General features: G+C 43.9%; 1 protein-coding gene across 2 annotated transcripts in view; it reads right to left on the bottom strand.

The window, feature by feature from the left end:
* LOC149301861 (atrial natriuretic peptide receptor 1-like) overlaps positions 1-18,663 on the bottom strand; it is a 43,436-nt gene that overhangs the window by 5,838 nt on the left and 18,935 nt on the right. For both annotated transcript variants that reach the window (XM_089483825.1, XM_089483826.1), the window contains exons 4-14: positions 17,911-18,046; positions 17,233-17,324; positions 14,949-15,084; positions 14,015-14,099; positions 12,833-12,953; positions 11,489-11,563; positions 9,358-9,435; positions 6,259-6,363; positions 3,523-3,594; positions 2,365-2,524; positions 745-900 (exon numbers count right to left, since the gene is read on the bottom strand). In XM_089483825.1, the coding sequence (XP_089339951.1) occupies positions 745-900; positions 2,365-2,524; positions 3,523-3,594; positions 6,259-6,363; positions 9,358-9,435; positions 11,489-11,563; positions 12,833-12,953; positions 14,015-14,099; positions 14,949-15,084; positions 17,233-17,324; positions 17,911-18,046 (1,216 nt within the window). The remainder of the gene's footprint in view (positions 1-744; positions 901-2,364; positions 2,525-3,522; positions 3,595-6,258; positions 6,364-9,357; positions 9,436-11,488; positions 11,564-12,832; positions 12,954-14,014; positions 14,100-14,948; positions 15,085-17,232; positions 17,325-17,910; positions 18,047-18,663) is intronic.

Raw genomic sequence — 18,663 nt, forward strand, 5'->3', positions numbered from 1 at the left:
TTTAAAGTTTTAAATGTGTTCTTTGACACAGCTTTTAACCTGTCTTTTTTTAACCAACAGAAATTTGGTTTAACATTTGGATTACAGTCGGCCCTTCTTATACATGGATTTTTTATAGATGGATTCAAGCATCCATGGTTTAAAAATGTTCCAAAAAAAAGTATACATTTCAAATATCAAATCTTGGTTTTCCATTTTATATGAGGCACCATTTTGCTATGTCATTATATTTAATGGGACTTGCGCATCCACGGATTTTGTTATCCACGGGGGATCTTGGAACCAAACTCCAGAGTATAACAAGGGTCCACTGTAATGGTTTTTGTTTTAGTTGTACAGGTATTAGGTTTTTAAATGGTTGTAAGTCGCCTGCGCTGGGAAAAAGATGAAATATTAGAGACACAGAAGCTCCCAGCCAGTTGTCAGTAGAAATGGGAGGGAGACAATATTAGAAGCTCCACCACCAATATCCAAAATCAAGAGATGCTGTATCCATAAGATGTATGAGAAAGAAAAGCTTTAATAGCCACATCTTGATTTGACAGCTAGTGGCTAGTACCAAAATTGTATTTTTTTCTTTATTTAGTCACACTAAACTATCTTGTTTGTTCATCTATATAGATTTGTCATTTGGGAAACATTTTAATTCTAATAACATTTTTAAAAATTGAGGGGGGGAATAGAAATGGGAAATGGTGCCCATCCCCTGTTTTTTCCTTGTTTCCCCCATACACTGCCTCTCACCTTTGGGGCTCAGGTCCATGCCGTCCACATAGAAGACGCTATTCCGCAGAGCAATCTCTTGCAGAATAATCCCAAAGCTATAGACATCACCTTTTTGGGTCCCTGCTGGGGGTGCCACCTCCATACGCAAGAGCTCAGGGGCCGTCCACAGTTTCTCTAGGAGGAATAGAGAAATGGGAGATCAGACTGTGCTGAAGAACCTGCAAAATGGAAGGGGCAGAAGGCAAAGGAAGCCAAGGGGCAACAGGGTACCAAATAAGACAAATCTGGTGAGCATCCACGGAGCACCATGGCATTGTGGCCCAACTCTGGTCAACTTGCTAACTACACACAAAGTATCTATGCTTATCACATTACCACTTTGGAATCCCAGCTTCCAGAAATTCCCTGATTCTTACTACAAGGGAATCGAAGTCCAAAGCCAGGAACCTTTCCAAGCTCGGATAGAGACTTTGCATGACATTTATTTGACAAACCTTATAACCAAGCCAGTCAATATCATTTAGCAGTCAGCGACTGGTTTTGGACTCCGAAGATAGTCGTCTTTCCACTACCATTGCTATCTACTGTATTTACTACCTACAGTTTCCACAACCTGTTTGCTGTATTGCTGCAATCACTAATGTGTTGACTATTGTCTATGGACATTTGGGAATAATATTTCTGGGAGAAATGTTGTGAAGACCTGAGAAAGCAAATTATACTTTCATCTTCTACCTATCTACCACTTGTGGAAATTGTTTTGCTGGAACATTTTGCTTGTGGAAATCCTTTTACTGGAACGGATGTGGTTAGGACCAGAGGAAGCACAGTGGACACAGTTTAGGATATATAGTTCTCTATAGCGCTTTGTATTGTGTATTCTGTGACTTGCAGTACTACTGCAATGTGGTTGCTTACATATAAATATATGAACGTTGTATATATGGTAGAGTTGTGGTTTCATTCCTTTGGGGCATTGTTGTAACAGTTCATTACATTGTCAGTTTCTCCCTGCTACTCTTTTTGTAAAACCCTCCCGTTGCGTGTTTTCTGGATTCTGGGTGTTGTCATTCAAAAAAAGTAACTTCCCCCAGTGATGGCCTCAGGACCCCAAACTAGTGTTGCCAGAATAAAAACGAGTATCTTTAATGGTTGTGTAGAAGAGGGCATTTCAGCAGGTGCTATTTGTCGGGACACACAGCCGAGATAACAGAAATGTCCTTTTTCTACACAGTCATGACAGGTGAAGCCCTCTCCATTTTCACTCTACCGCAAAATGATTATTTAGGCAGAAGAAGATCTACCACTATCATCATTTTGGCCTAAATATGCATGCACCCTATATTGTCTAGGAGTTGCCGGTAATGCAACCACAAGGTTGTGAGTTCGATTCCAGGGCTCCAAGGTTGACTCAGCCTTCCATCCTTTTGTATGTCAGTAAAATGAGTACCCAGCTTGTTGGGGGCAATCAACTTACAGATTGTAAACTGCTTAGAGAGTGCTGAGTTCACTATTAAGCAGTATAGACATGTAAATGCTATTGCTATTATAATCCAAGGGAAATGACCAAACCCTGGACAAGCCACCACAATGAACAATATGAGCAAATACTACTTCTATCCCGGCGCCATCTCTCACTGGCAAAGAGGGCGTGTGAGTCATCTGTTTCAAGGGCCTGGCGGAAGCTCGCCAGTCCGTAGTCTGTGATCTTCAGCACGAAGCGGCTGTCCACGACGCAATTGGAGGACTTCAGGCTGCCATGAGAGCAGATAGCGCTGTTGTGGAGGAAGAGCATGCCCTGGTGGGAGGAGAAGGGAGACAGTTAGGAGGCATGGAAGAGAAGGGACAAAGGGCCATTGTGATGAGAATGGGCATCCTCTAGGCTTGGAATGGAACGTGAACCTTCCAAATCTGCTTGGTCTATAAATCCCATGGTTGGCTGTTCAGACTAGGGCTGGTGAAAACTCCCATCCAGCAACAAACAGGTAGTATGTCTTCCCCAGCCCTGCACTAGTTCCATCCCAAAGAGAGTCGGGCAATGTCTGAGATTTAAGACTCTTCACACTAGTCATGACCCACCAGGACCTATAAAACCTTAGCAAGTGAGCAGTCCCATTGATAAGTCACCTGTCTAGAAGGTGAAATGGTTCTGCACATGCCCTCATAGGAATGAATGCTGCCTTGTCAAAACTAGGTATATTTTTGTCCTGTTTTTCTTTCAGTAATCCCAAGGTGGGGTACAATACTCTCCTCCCCCCCACCCCTTTAGCCTTAACAACAATTTTGTAAGGCAGGCCAGATTGAGAAAAGGAAGAGTGGGCCAAGATCATTGGTCCTGAACCTCTCACACTTCCTAACCATTACACCACAATGGTTCTCCATGGTCCCATCATCATCATGTCTTCACAACAACCCTGTGAGATGGCTCAGGTTGGGGACATTTGTCTTGCCCAGGTCACCCAGTAAACATCATGGCCACGGGGAGACTTGAAGGTGGATCTCCAGAATCCCAAATCTAATACTCTAACCGCTACATCAGTCTGCTTTTTGCCCCTCCAATCTATTATTGCTGCCTTGGGCCCTGACCTCCTGCTTTTGGTCCTCATCTGTGTGAATCTGTGGTCATGTTGGCTGCCCTTTATGAGACACCTAAACTCAATCCAGTGGTCACCCTTCCTATAGCTAGGCCTATATTTACTGGAGGCAATGGGATGTCCACCTGTATGAAATGGGATCATGGACTAGATGACCCTTAGCACCTGGCTATAGCAAGGCTATTCTTCCATTCTTAGTTACCTTGACAATATCACTGGTGAGCGAATAGCGGAACATCCAATCTAAGGTGATGCTGTCATTCTCCAGGATATCCTGAAAGAAAGAGAGGATCAATCAATGAATCATTTTATTGTGGTCAGTGACCACATTCCCAAATTCACATGGATACATAAAATACATACATACTATGAACATCAGTAAGATACATACACCTGCGCACTTGAACAAAATATGACTATAAATGTAAACATAAGTCATAAAGAATATAAAATATAGACATAAAATTTAATACACAAATAGTAAAGCTTGCTGCATCCTCAGTGTGACACCTCTTCACATACTTATGGAGTGATAATAGATTATCTCTTAACCATCTCTTTTCCATGCTAAACATACCCAGCTCCCTAAGTCTTTCCACATAAGCCATGGTTTCCAGGACCTTCGCCATTTTGGTGGCCCTCCTTTGGACACGCTCCAGTTTCTCAATGTCCTTTTTAAATTGTGGAGCTCAGAACTGGACACAATATTCCAGGTGGGGCCTGACCAAAGCAGAATAGAGTGGCACTATTACTTCCCTTGATCTAGACACTATACTTCTATTGATGCAGCCAAAAATAGCATTGCAGGACATGTAAACGGCCACCCTACATCATAACAGAGGGCTCAGGATCTTTGGGGAAGATCCGGAGCTAAAAGTGAATTTTTAAAATTTGCTATAAGAGGGATATGCCTTGGGTTTGGTGCTCAATAGACTAGAATCTCCTCCTCTCACTTTCCCTCTTTGATTTCAATTTAATTCAGTTCCTGAAAACTGAGCTAGAAGTACAAAAGGAGTTTGCACTCAACAAAGATGTGAAGAAGCTTGCCCTTCTCAGTAGGTTCAGGACAAAACAAACTGCTGCAGCCCCATGTAGCTTGTGCATCCTTCCTCACTGAGAACTTTCTCCATTGTGACCACACACTGCTGTTGCTTGGCTGCACGTGTCGTACTTTTTAATCTGTGAAATGTTGGAGGGCATGCACCACACCATTGTGCACCATTTCCCTTGTCGGCATTGGATTCCACCCTAGTCAGCTGCATTGTCTGTCCATCCACCCTGGTTTTATTCTTTCTTTCTTTCTTTCCTTCCTCCCACTCCACCTCTCCCGCCTCCCCCTGTCTGTCTCTCATCTCTTTTATAAGAGGAAATGCTTATCTTCAGGAGGCAGCCAGGAATCTAGGGCTGTCGAAATTGCTGCTCTCTCCCCTGATCCCACTCGCTTGTCCTGCTATAAATCATTCCACTTGGAATTGGCTTCCTGGAGTTCTTCTGTCTTTGTGTGTGTGTGCAGAGAAAAACTGCAGTGCCCTGGCTGTCCTTTTAATTAAAAACTCTTGCCTGCCCCCGCCACGAGCCTTTGCACGACTGAAGTTGAGGCAAAGAGTCTTAACAATTTTATATATATATATATATATATATGCTTATTTTGACATCAGAGAGCTCTGGTGACACAACAAGCCATAGTGCCCTGGCTGTCCTTTTAATTCAAACCTCTTACCTGCTCCTGCCTTGGCCCTTTGAATGACTGCAGTTGAGGCAAAGAATCTTTAAAATTATACACACACACACACACACACACACACACCCCAATATGAACACATACAATGGGCCCTTCCCTTATGCAGGAGATCCCCCCACGTAAGGGAAATTCTGTGTATGCTCACGCCCCATTGGAAACAATGGGGTGCATGCTTGCGGTGCATGCGCCATTTGTTTAATGGCTGCACGGCTTCAGTGTAAGCTTGAAGCCACGTGTGGTGAACCTGCATACGGCGCGGGCGCACTCTCTATGTAAACAGAAATCCATCAGTGATACCTTTATTGGCTAACCACAATGCACAATATACTTGTTGCAAGCTTGTATTGTGCCAATAAAGGTATCGCTGATGGATTTTTGTTTGTACGTGTTAAATGGCTACCCCTGAATTTTTTATATATATATATATATATATGCGCACATGCTTGTTTTGGCATCAGAGAGCTCTGGTGCCACAACAAACCATAGTGCCCTGGCTGTCCTTTTAATTCAAAACTCTTGCATGCTCCCGCCTTGGCCCTTTACACGACTGTAGTTGAGGCAAAGAGTCTTCAATTTTTTAATACATACATACATATATATATATATATGCGATATATATATATATAAAATCATAGAACTATATATATACACGCACGCATATACGCAGATAGATGGATAGATGATAGATAGATAGATAGATAGATAGATAGATAGATAGATAGATAGAGATATAGTCCCAATAAAGGTGTGGTGTAATGTCTTGGAAAAGAAGGTCCCATCATCTGATTTCCAGTTCATAGATGAAAAGGCCATATAATGTCTGGCATCATGTTAGTCTGTCACTAGAAGAGACCCATTCAATGCACTGTTGAATGGGGAGTCAATACTAAATGATAAATTCCATTAGCCCATAGGTCTACTCTGATCAGGACTAACAACAAGACTTCAGCCACAGATTGCCACATGTGAAAGCCATAGCCGCACATGTAGCTGGCTGGCAAGTACAGGTGCCAGCAAGGTTTTGGTCCCAGCTTGGCAACACTAAAGGCTGCATTCACACTGCAGAATTTATGCAGTTTGACAGCACTTTAACTGCCATGGCTCAATGCTATGGAATGCTGGGATCTGTCATTTGGTGAGATATTTGGCCTTCTCTTTGCAAAAGCTCTGGTGCACAACAAACTGCCCCATCGATACCTGGAGACTCCCGCGAGTGCAGTACTCTGTCAGGATGCAAATGTTTGGGGGATCAATGCAGGCTCCGATGAAACGCGTCAGGTGCTTGTTTTGAACGTCCCGCATCTGGAAAGGAGAGGAAGGTGCAAAGAAAGCACATATTTTGTCAAGATGCTGAAAGCGCAAGCGACAGCCTACATAACTCTGAAGATCAGGATAGCCACTTATCCATTACTTGCAAATATAATCTGCATTGTGGAAGGAGAGAGATGTTCTTGGCTGCCATTGAAGATAACAGTCTTCACCTATCTGATTGTTAAAGCACATCTATCATGGAGACTGTCATTGCTGTCTGTATTATGAATCCTGGTAGTGCATGGGAAGTCAGAAAGAGACGTCGGGACATTTTAAAAGCGGCTGGAAAAGTGGAACAATAGAGCATTAACTACACTGTTCCTGATAAATTGACAATCGGAGGGTATGGTATGGCCGCAGAAGTTCGGGGAAGTAGTGTAAAATGGCAATGTGAAGTTGAAGGATTTCATAGCCGGCATCCATAGTTTTTTGTGGGGTTTTTGGGCAATGTGGCCATGTCCTAGAAGAGCTTATTCCTGACGTTTCGCCAACATCTATGGCTGCCATCTTCAGAGAATGCTGCCATGGAAGTGAACAGGGTATATATATTATGTGATCCCACTCTCTTCCATGCCAGCATCTGTGGCTGGCAATGTTTTCAAGCTTTGAGAAGGGTAGCTTTATTCTGATAAGGCTTGCCAGTGGCTATGCTGGCATGGGGATACTGGGCGCTTTAATCCAAACAAGTAACTTTCCCAAACTTTGAGTCTTATTAGATTTTTAAAAGGCTGGGGAGAAGTTGGAGAAAGGAGGGTGACTAAAATGGTGAAGGTCTGGAAACCATGCCCTATATGGAGTGACATAGGAAGCTGAGTATATTTAGCCTGGAGAAGAGAAAGTTAAGGGATGATATGATAGCCCTGTTTAAGTATTTGAAGGGACATCATATTGAGGATGGAGCAAGCTTGTTTTCTGCTGCTCCAGTGAATAGGATCTGGAAGCTTCTTTTTGCAGCATTGGCATTGGGAGGATGGTGAAGGAAGACCTCAGATATTCAGTGTTGGATTGCACAGATGCTGGCAAAACGATATGATAGCCCTGATTGTATTTAGTTGTATTTTATTGTGGATGGCTGGGTTTGGGAGGGTTGGGATATAATGATGATAACTGTTTTGTTCTGTTTTAGGGGTGTTTTATTATTGTTAGCTGCCTTGAACTGTCTGTAGAGGCGGGATACAAAGAAATTTTATTATTATTATTATTATTATTATTATTACAACAAAAGAGTTGCCTTAAGGTTGCCGTAAGTCGGAAACAATTCGAAGGCACAGTACAACCGCAAAAGGGTCGCCTTAGGGTTGTCATAAGTGGGAAACGACATGAACGCACACTACAATGACAACAACAAATCCAAAAGAGGCAACGTTTGCAGCGCACTAAATATCCGTCCCCTTTCTACCCACTGATGTCACAGTCCTGGCTCTTATCTGTGCTTGTTCAGGTGCCCCTTTTGAGATTCCTGCCCCTTGTTTATCTTCTGGCTTTGCTAGACACACACACACAGGGAGACACACACAGACGCAGCCGTTGTTAATCGCTCTGACTGTTAATTAAAAGGGGAGCAGATGGCCATCTCCCTGCCACTTCCTCGCTAATGAGTCATTAGCCCCTTATGCCGCGCTGCCCAGGTGCCAGTCCATACTGGTCTGCCCTCTCTTGTCCTCTCCTTCCTCTCCGCTAATGAGCTCTCCTCTGCCTCTGCCAGGAAACACCCCAGTGATGTCTCACCCCCTGCTACTGCCCCATTAAATCCTTCCAGAAAGAAAACTGAGGATCAGAAGGCACATGGCACCAAGTGGCCGGGTTTAGGAGCGGGTTTTGTATCTAGAGAGGTTGTACCTGGCACATCTGGTTCACCCCAAGGTTGGTGACTCCTTGGCCTCATTCCCACTACCTTTTAAACCGGATTGTGATTCGGTTCGAATTGGTTTAAACGACCCTGGTTCCCACTTAATTTGAATTGCTGAAGCAATTCCGAAAGGGGGGGCCCATGCTCTAGACCCATTTAACCTGCGTCTTTTGGATGCTGTTTTTCCCAACTTCTTTTCAACCAAATCGAATCTGCGCAAGTGGGAACCAGAACCGAATCGGATTCGGTTTCACGATTCGGTTTTAAATGAATCACTTCAGTGCAAATGGGAACCGGATGTAGATCAGAATCGGTTTATTATGACATGCAGTAAAGCGGAAATGGATGTCCTGAGCAGGAACCAATTCTATTTAAACCCATTCATTTCCCAATGTAAACCACAAGTGGGTTATTTTGATCCGATTCCATGTCAGAAAATGTGATCGGGGCAAATGTAATGGGAACCATGATCCAATGACAAATCGATCCCAGATTCGGATCGGAAAGCAATTTTTCTGTAAGTGGGAATAAGAGGCCCTTAAATTCTAGCACCGGGGGATTGGGGTTGCCATGGCCTTCCCCTGAGGCTGAGAGAGTGTGACTTGCCCAAGGTCACACAGTGGGTTTTCATGGCCGAGTAAGAACTATTGCTTCCTTGGCTAATTTTAAGGCCAAATTGCAGACAGTCTTGTTTAGGGAGGCATTCCAAATTATTGGTTGTTAGTCTGCTGCTTACTTTGTTTTTATTATATACTAATTAGTTTTATTTTAGAGATATTTTAATCATGTAATGTTGTTGTTTTAGATTGTATGCCGCTTGGCAGGTTTTTATTCTGGTTTTTTTACCCTTACTATCCAAAGCGCTGTGCAAGCTTTACAGCGCTCTATAAATAAATGATGATGATGATAATAATAAGTGGGGATCTGAACCCTGATTTCCAGAGTCATAGTCCAATGCTCAAACCACTATGCCACACTGACTCATGCAACCCTCTCATAACTTCTAATACTGCCCATGCTAGAAGCCTGCCACTGTCCCAGATGGGCCTGGGGAGCAGTGCAATGTCTCCTCTGCCCCATTGTACCCCTTGTTTGAAGGTGTGATGTGATAAGCAGGGTGCCGCATGGTCACTTACGTGTTTCAGCTCAAAGAGCACATTCCGTGTCAGATCAATGCGCTTCCGGCTCACGTGCTTGATGGCCACAAGGTTGCCCTGGAACGAGAGACATAGCAAACATGGATGTGCGGATGGAGAAAAGGGTATTTGTTTAGGTTGTGATGGAGGAAGGGATGGGGACACGTCACAGATGGTACTATTTTGAGCAGGAGAGACCCACTCACAAAGGTCCATGGTCTCAGGTAGGGCTGGCCCAAGACTTTTGCAGCCTGAAGCAAGGACCCAAACACCAGAGGACACCCCTTCCCTTCCTTATCCAAAAACAAAGGGTACTTGGGACTGCAAAGCGTTCCTTTGAATAACCTTCCAAGCATCCAGAATTCTTTCTTTTTAAATGCTGATTTGGAGAGTGCTTGCAAACCAGTCCAGTCAACCCAAAACCAGCTGCAAATGTGGTTTACTCCCTACACACAAAAGCTAAAAGGTAAAGGTAAAGGTTTCCCCATTGACAAGGTTGTCAAGTCGTGTCCAACTGTCGGAGGCAGTGCTCATCATTACTAAGCCAAAGACAACTCTGTGATCGTGTGGCTAGCATTGCTACACAGAACGCTATTACCTTCCCACCGAAACGGTACCTATTTATCTACTTGCACTATCTATTTGCAATCTTCAGAGTCAGCATCTTAACCACTGACCCACTATGTCCCATGGTCACCAAAGCTTCCTCCCTTACAAAAATGTGCCAAAAATATGCTAAAAATCAGCCAAAATAATACTCAGAAGTGACGTTGCACCACTTTGGGGACAATTAAATGTGATGTTGCAACCAATAGAACGAGTGTTCATAGAACCAGGCACTTAACACGCTGGAATTGTGGCCCAAACGCTTCAGAAGAGCGGAGATGGGATTGCTGGTCATGCTTCTGAAGTGTCACTGAAGCATGTCCTGCTCTTCTCCCGTCAACGAATCGTTCACGGAGCAGCCATTTCTGTAATAACGGGATATTTCGTTATGCAAAAAATGGCTGCTCCACAAGCGCTTCAACAATGGAAGAACAGCGAAATGCCTCAATAACATTTGAGAAGCGTGACTGGCGATCCCACCTCCACACTTCTGAAGCATTGGGGCACAATTCCCGCACGGTAAGTGCCTTGTGTGATAAAGTCCACAGAGTTGGACAAGACCCCAAGGATCATCCAGTCCAACTCCATTTTGCCATGCAAGAAGACACTATCCAAGCCCTCCCTGAAACAGATGGCCATCCAACCTCTGTTTGAAAACCTCCAAAGGAGGAGACTCCACCACACTCCAAAGGAGTGTGTTCCACTTTGGGGATGATTTCCACCTCCTCCTCAGTTGCTCGCTCCTGATATAAAGAATGATATGGACTGACAGTTCAATTGTGGTCCAGCACAACCAACAAGAAAACGTTTCCAGAAGCACCAGAAACATTAGACTAGTTTAGCAGGCCAGGGCAAGTGATGCGTTGGAAGGAATTCAATGTGAAGGTTGCCATTACTGTCTTTCCCCCTCACCTCACTCTTCCCGATGTTAGGGATCAAACCACCCTTCAGCCTATTAGACTTTTCTCTCCCTTTGGCTCATTTTTCCTACTGGAGATGAAGGGCTGGGGAGCAAGGATGGTCAGAGCCAACATCTATGGGGCGTAACATATAGTAGAGGAGAAGTTTTAACATTATCTCCCAATATATTCTGTCCAGTGGTAAAGCAAGACACAAGCACAAACCACATTATGTATGAGCCGGGATGACAAACGCATCAGAGCTTGGTTATCCAAGGCGTGACTGGTTTCTCCACCAGTCTTGGTGGTAAGAAATGGAGGACCTTGAAAGCATGGTGGCCACGTTCCTTGCCTTGAATGGCTTTGCAATTACTTTGTAAAGTGACTTACTTTGTAATACGCTGTCTTGGAGTCAACCCAGCCCACACCACATTATATATTGAGCCCGAATGACAAATACATCAGGGCTTGGTTATCCAAGGCATGACTGGCTTCTCCACCAGTGGTAAGAAATGGAGGTCCTTGAAGCATGGTGGCCACGTTCCTTGCTTCAAATGGCTTCTTCCCTAAACCCTGGTGCCTTTTCCACCCACCAATAAGGACTGAAATTGCTCTCATAGACTTACTTTGTAATACGCTGTCTTGGCATAGACCTGGAACTGTCCTTCTGTGGTGAGCAGGGAGCCGTAGTTCGAACCTCTCTTAGGAAGGAAGGAGAACCAGTGAGGAGCAAACCCATCTCTAAGCTGCACCTCATATTTCAAATAAGTCCCCCTTCCAACCCTCAACCACCTCTGCAAGCACTCTGCTTGGATAAGTGACTTATTCAGGGCCACAATTCGGGGATTTCAGGGAACTGCAGTCACAAATAAGTAACCTTCCCAAGCTCTGTGCTGGGGTCAGCAGAGGAAAAAGCAGCAAGAGACTGTCCCGTTTGCTTAAATCCAGGCCTAGGATTTGCCCCCTGCTGAAGAAATGAATTTCCAACCAGATGAACTATGCAACAGAGAATAAAGTGCCCAAGTTTCGCTTGAAAAATACCTACAGCCATATAGTAATTTAAAATGTCTCCACCATTGCGGCTGAGGCGCAAACAAAGTGGAATGGCACGAGTTCTGCGTATTGCGAGATTTACGTAACATATCATTTTCCAGGCCAATTGTTGCTGTCTTATATAATGGATGTATATCGCCAGATATTTTTTTTGATATGATTGTGATCTGGTTATAACCTAACGTAATATTACACGAACACATATTTTCCTTAAATTGAATATCTGTTTCTGTTTAGTATTTTGTATTGTCATTAAGGGGTTTCGAGAGTTTTTCTTTTGGTATATTTTAAGCTTGCAAACCCGCAAGCGGGAGCTGCCTTATTTCTGGTATTTGTCAGCTGCTCTGGGAGTTTATTCAGACTGAGGAGTAGAAATGGGTGTTAAATAAATAAATCCATTTTATTTCCACAGTCTGTAGAGGTTAAGAGCTTTAGTGGCTAAGAGACTGAGCTACAAATCAGAGCAGCTCGATTTTGAATCTCACCGCCGCTATAAATGAAGCAGCCTTTAAATCAGCCACTTTCTCTCTGCAATATAAGGACGGAGGTAGTGATAACAATAAGGCTCTTCCTACATCATGTTTTATCCTTATTCTGTTGAAATCTGCTTTGATTCCTTGCAAAAAAAGTGGAATAGAAATAAAAATTATTATTATTATTATTATTATTATTATTATTATTATTACATGATTGTTGCATGCATTTCTATAAGGTAACATATGTAGATGTCTGAATGCTCAAAAGTGCAATCCAAACATTGAAACGGACTGCAAAGTTGAGATTGGTTTGGTAGGCAAGTCAGTTCTTTAAGAACAAAAATTGCACAAGAGTGTGTAATCTTGTGTGTGGAAGGGTTCAATAGGCATATGTACCTATGTGTCAGCCAGAACAAAACAACAACAACAACGGATACACACCAGTGAGAGAGTGAGCTTGCTGCCCATGCTGCGCAAATTCTTCTCCAAGTTGCTCGACTGGACATCCTCCCAGTGGATGCGCCACAGCTCTGAGGCCAGATCTTTCTCCAGTTTCATTTTCCTACGCAGGGAGAGGGCAACACAAGGACAGGCAAAATTACAGTATTTCTATAGTGTAGATGTACCCTAAGAGCAAACGGAGTGTAGCAGGTTTGAGTATTGAACTAGAACTCTAGCAGATCAGGGTACAAAGCCCCATTCAACTGGCTGACCTCAAGCAAGTCACCTTCTCTCAGCCTAAGTGGAAGGAAATGGCAAACCTCCTCTGAAGAAATCTTGCTGAGAAAAGTCTGTTTTAGAACCAGTGTGGTGTTGTGGTTTCAGTGCAGGACTACAAATCTGGGAGTCCAAAGTCATAGAATCATAGAGTTGGAAGAGACCACAAGGGCCATCCAGTCCAACCCTATTCTGCCATGCAAGAAATCACAATCAAAGCATCTCCACTGACAGATGGCTATCCAGCCTCTGCTTAAAGGCCTCCAAGTAAAGAGACTCCACTATCCTCCATTGAAGGAGTGTGTTCCACTGTCGAATAGCCCTTACTGTCAGAAAGTTCCTCCTAATGATGAGGTGGAATCTCCTTTCCTGAAGCTTATATCCATTGCTCCAGGTCCTAGTTTCTGGAGCAGCAGAAAACAAGCTTGCTTCCTCCTCAATATGACATCCCTTCAAATATTTAAACAGGGCTATCATATCACCTCTTAACCTTCTCTTCTCCAGGCTAAACATCCTCAGCTCCCTAAGTTGTTCCTCATAGGGCTTTATAGTTTCCAGACCCTTCGCCATTTTAGTCGCCCTCCTTTGGACATGCTCCAGTTTCTCCACTTCCTTTTTGAATTGTGGTGCCCAGAACTGGACACAGTATTCTGGGTGTGGTATAACAAAAGCAGAACAGAGTGGCAATATTACTTCCCTTGATCTAGACACTATACTTCTGTTGATGCAGCCAAGTCCTGCTTGGCCATGGAAAGCCACTGGGTGACCTTGGGAAAGTCAAAGTCCTGCTTGGCCATGGAAAACCACTGGGTGAACTGAAGAAATCTAGCCAAGAAAACTCCATGGTTTTCAACAAATGCATCAACAGAACACCCAAAATCTCCTGGTAGCCACCTGAGAACTCACCTGTAGACAAAGAAGGCAGCAATGATGATGATGGAAAGGAAGAGGGTCATCCCCAGGGACAGGATCTCCAGCAAGGAGAAGGAGGCTGTAGCAAGAAAAACCAAAAGAGCATGGAAAGAGGAGCCAACCCCAATCCCTCAGACAGTTCCCATTGTAAAGGGATCTTGGAGCACTTTTGAGACTGACTGAAAGAAAAAAGCTGGGAGCATGAGCTCTTGTAGACTTGAGTCTACTTCCTCAGATGCATGGATTTGAAATTGACTGAAAGGAAGGAGCTGGTAGAAGGAGTTTTCATAGACTTGAACTTTGGATGGCCATGGCTGCCTTGAGTTTGCAAGACCTGAGCCCAGTAGTCGAGGATCAAGGCTCTTGGAGGTCTCTCATTCATAGGCTTGTCCTAAATCAAAGTTGATTTGGCAGCAGATACAATGGGCCATTCATATCAATAATAATAATAATAATAATAATAATAATAATAATAATAATAATTTGTTTTTATCCCACCTCTCCAACAGGATCGAGGCAGCTTACAACACTGATAAAATACAAGATGAAATACATCATATACCTACTGGGGTTTGGTTCCAGGAGCCTCAATAGATATCCAAAAATGTGGATGTTCAAATCTCAACGAATACAATGGATAGTACAATAGTGACTCTTATATAAAATAGCAAAATTGAGGTTTACTTTTTGGAATATACAGCGCACCCACACCATACACAGGTGTGCCATACGCAGCTTTAACCTTGCGCATGGGGGAGGGCTCACTCATTAAAACAAATGGAGTTTGAGCATACACATTTTTTCTTATACGCAGAGAGAAATTTTACCTTAGGTTTAAATCTGGAGTAGGGTCATTAGGCCACCAAATTGGGGGTTATAGAACTAAGAATGCCCAGCCATCTGAAGGTAACAGCTTCGTCCCCAATACCTTTATGACAAGCTGGATTGCTGTTCTCAAAACCACAGAATGGCACATCTCTGGGAATGGAGTTTCCTGGCCAGTGGATGCTCTTTCCGGAAACCATCTGAATTTTCTTGGTGGTCCCATTGTAATCAGCAACAATCTATGTAGAAAGCAGGGTGAGGGAAAAGGAGAGAAGGAGAAGGATATGACGACAGCCTAACGGTCATACTTTATGGCAGGGATGGACAATTGTCAGAGGGCAAGGAGTTGCGTCAGTCTCCAAGAGATGCCATGGAAGGGCACATCCCTCTGCCAAATAATTCTGCCCAAAATGCTCCAAAGGCCTTCAAAAGGGGGGCATTTCTCCACAGTTTTGCCCTCCCTGAGCCACTTAAGCACAGGATAGGCATTCTTCCAACAGAAAAAGGATCACTTACTGGGTTTTGTGTTTTTTTAATGGCTCAGAGAGAGCCAAAATGGGGCAGACCCACTGTGCCCACTCTTGTACTATAGTACAAGTAATAAACCTCAGACCTGGGACCCAAATCTGGCTATTAGATGGGAAAGCATCATTCAGTTCTTCCCCAGCTTTTGGATGAATTTCCCCCCTATTCTAGAAATCTGGAATGCCTCTCCAAAAGTCCTGTTCTGATATCACTTTATTTGCGCAATAGCATGTGATACTCATTCGCGCAATTATTCGCCATTTCCGCTTCATTTGCAAGATGCTTTAATCTCTCTTTAATGTTGAAATCAACCCCATTGAGATACACTAGAGTTGTACACTAAAATATGCAGGGAGTTTTAGCTCTACCTGTTTGGCTTTGACCTGGGAATGTGGTTCCTGCGAACCTCTCTGCAAATGGATTCAGTCCCCAGGTCAAAAAGGGTTCCTTAGTCTTGTTCCACATTTGACAGCCGATCACAAAGAAGTACACAGTCGCACAATGAGAAACTGACAGAAGCATCCCAGGACAGCTCCTTGTTTACATGACCCTATAAAGGGTTCAGACATCCATTGACCCAATACCTTTATGACAGCCGCAATTGCTGTTCTCAGAATCACAGAACTGTATATCTCTGGGAATTGAGGAGTCATTCACACAACGGAAGTAACCCAGTGTGAAACCAGGTTATTTCTGGGACGTTCACACTGGCCTTGAATGCACCCGGCATGGTTTGTGGGTGTGTAAATCCCACTTAACTGTGTGCATTTTGCACTGGGTACCTAACAGCATATTTTTTTAGGTGGCAAAGCGATTCAAATCTTCAATAGTGCAAAAGTGCTACCAAATCGATCCGGATACGCTGGGTCCATTCCTGGCCATGAGGCGCTGCTATGATGGTGCAAAGTGGCTCCAGTGTGAATGACAGACCGGATTAAAATGTTAAAACATGGTATACCTAGTGTGAACAATTTGGTATTGCATCGCCACGGAGATTTGCATCTCCTTGGTACAAAAACGTAAGTGAGTTTCCTGACCAGTGGATGCTTTCCAGAAACCGTCTTGATTTTCTTGGTGGTTAAACAAGGGCTATTATTACCCATCATAACAAAGTGAAACCTCCACGTTGAGAGGCAGTGTACCCCAGAATATCAAGTTCTAGAAGTGGGGCGGTTTGGGGGTAATTTCATTCATGCTGGTTGGGCCACAAAAGAAAACAGGATGCAGAACAGGACAGTGTCTCTTTCTGATGGATTGTTACATTCTTATTCATTTTTTTCCTAGCTACATTTATATTCTGCCCTTCCTGCAATGATTTCAATGCAGCATTCTTGATTTTAAAGGAGGGCCCCCAAAATGGTGAAGGGCCTGGGAACTATGCTTATGAGAGAAGACTTAGGGAGCTGGGTATGTTTAGCCTGGAGAAGAGACGGTTAAGGGGCGACTTGATAGCCCTGTTTAAGTATTTGAAGGGGTGTCGCATTGAGGAGGGAGCAAACTTGTTTTCTGCAGCTCCAGAGAACAGGACACGGAGCAATGGATGCAAGCTACAGGAAAAGAGATTCCACCTCAACATTAGGAGGATCCTCCTGGCAGTAGGCGCTGTCTGACAGTGGAACACATTCCCTCAGAGTGTAATGGAGTCTCCTTCCTTAGAGGTCTTTAAATAGAGGCTGGATGGCCAGCTGTTGGGGATGCTTTGATTGTGAGTCCCTGCATGGCAGAATAGGGTTGGACTGGATGGCCTTTGTGGTCTCTTCCAACTCTATGATTCTAGGAATGATTATCACAACAACAACCCTGTGAGATTGATCATGCCAAATGAAGGTACTTGGATTCCATTGCTCTTTTCCAGCACTGACCTCAAATTCCCCCGATTTAGGGTCCATGTCCCAGAGGGAATAGTCTGTTTCCCGGTCACCATTCTGATCGATCCTTAGGAGCCCAGTGACCCCTGCAAGGTAGAAGTAGACAATACTCAGCATTACTCAGTCAGATTTTTGACAAGGGTGTGCCTTCTCCTCCACAGCACTTACGTCTCCTTCATTGGGACTGTCCCTGCCAAATTGAGACAGTTGGAGAATGCATTGTTGCTATGTGCCTTCATGTCAACTTCAGCTTATGGTGATCCTCTCCTTATGGGAAATCTTTTTTTCCTTTGCAATTTTATTCAGAGGAGGGTTGCCACTGCCTTCCCCTGAGGCTGAGATAGTGTGACTTGCCCAAGGCTACCCAGTAGGTTTCCAAAACTGAGCCAGGATTCAAACCCTGGCCTCCCTAGTCCAACACTGTAACCACCCTGCCATGCTGTTGCCCATCCCAATTTACTCCAACCTAAAGTGGATCTCCAATGCTTCAGATAGAAAAGGGCCTTTCCTCATCACCAGCTGCTTTCAAAGTAGAAATTGCAGGAGCTGAACTTGGGCCCTTTTGCATGAAAGCAAGTGTGCAACCACTGCCTTCCCTGACAACTACAGAGTAACAACATAAGTACACACACACAAACAGCCCAAAATCTGGAGCACCTGAGTGACACTGACCATAGAAAGTGCGGTTCCACATCTGATGGGTGATGACTGTGGCATTGGAAATGGAGCCCTCCAACTGCAAAGTCTCGTTCGCAGCTTGGGCATAAAGCATTACTCCATCATGGAAGGCAGCAGCAATGAAGTTTTTCTGGAAGGGGAAACAAAGACCAGGCAGGCATTACTAACAAGATAGATGTCTAGCAAGATGGATGTCTCCGGAGTGGAAGCACATTCCCAGCAAACGTTCCACTCATGATAGCCAGTGTTTGGAAAACTGGAGGATTTGGGATACCCACACCCAGCATCCCCGACAAGATGGTTCCAGGTGGTGTAGTCTCAAATCATACTGTTTCCAAACAGCAATAAAAAACCAATAGTATAGGTTGAGTTTCCCTTATCTGGAATGGCAAAATCCTCCAAGTGACGAGTTTTTGTGCTTTCTGATGGTTCAGTGTACACAAACTTTGTTTCGTGCACAAAATTATCAGAAATGTTATATACAGATAGGTAGAGAGATCTTGTCACACCTTTGAAACTAACTGAAAGAAAGAAGTTGGCAACATGAGCTTTCGGAGACTTCATTCTACTTCCTATATGCATCTAAAGAAGGAGACTTAAGTCTAGGGAGTTTATCACACTGGGGCTGATTTTGACATTAAAGAGAGATTAAAGCGCATTTAAAGCATCCCGTAAATAAGCAGAAATGGCAAGTAATTGCACAGATGATTATCACGTGCAATTGCGCAAATAAAGTGATATCAGAAA

Source organism: Sceloporus occidentalis, unplaced genomic scaffold (assembly GCF_023333645.1).
Source record: "Sceloporus occidentalis isolate IW3139 unplaced genomic scaffold, rSceOcc1.0.p SCAF_20, whole genome shotgun sequence".
NCBI classification, from domain to species: domain Eukaryota; kingdom Metazoa; phylum Chordata; class Lepidosauria; order Squamata; family Phrynosomatidae; genus Sceloporus; species Sceloporus occidentalis.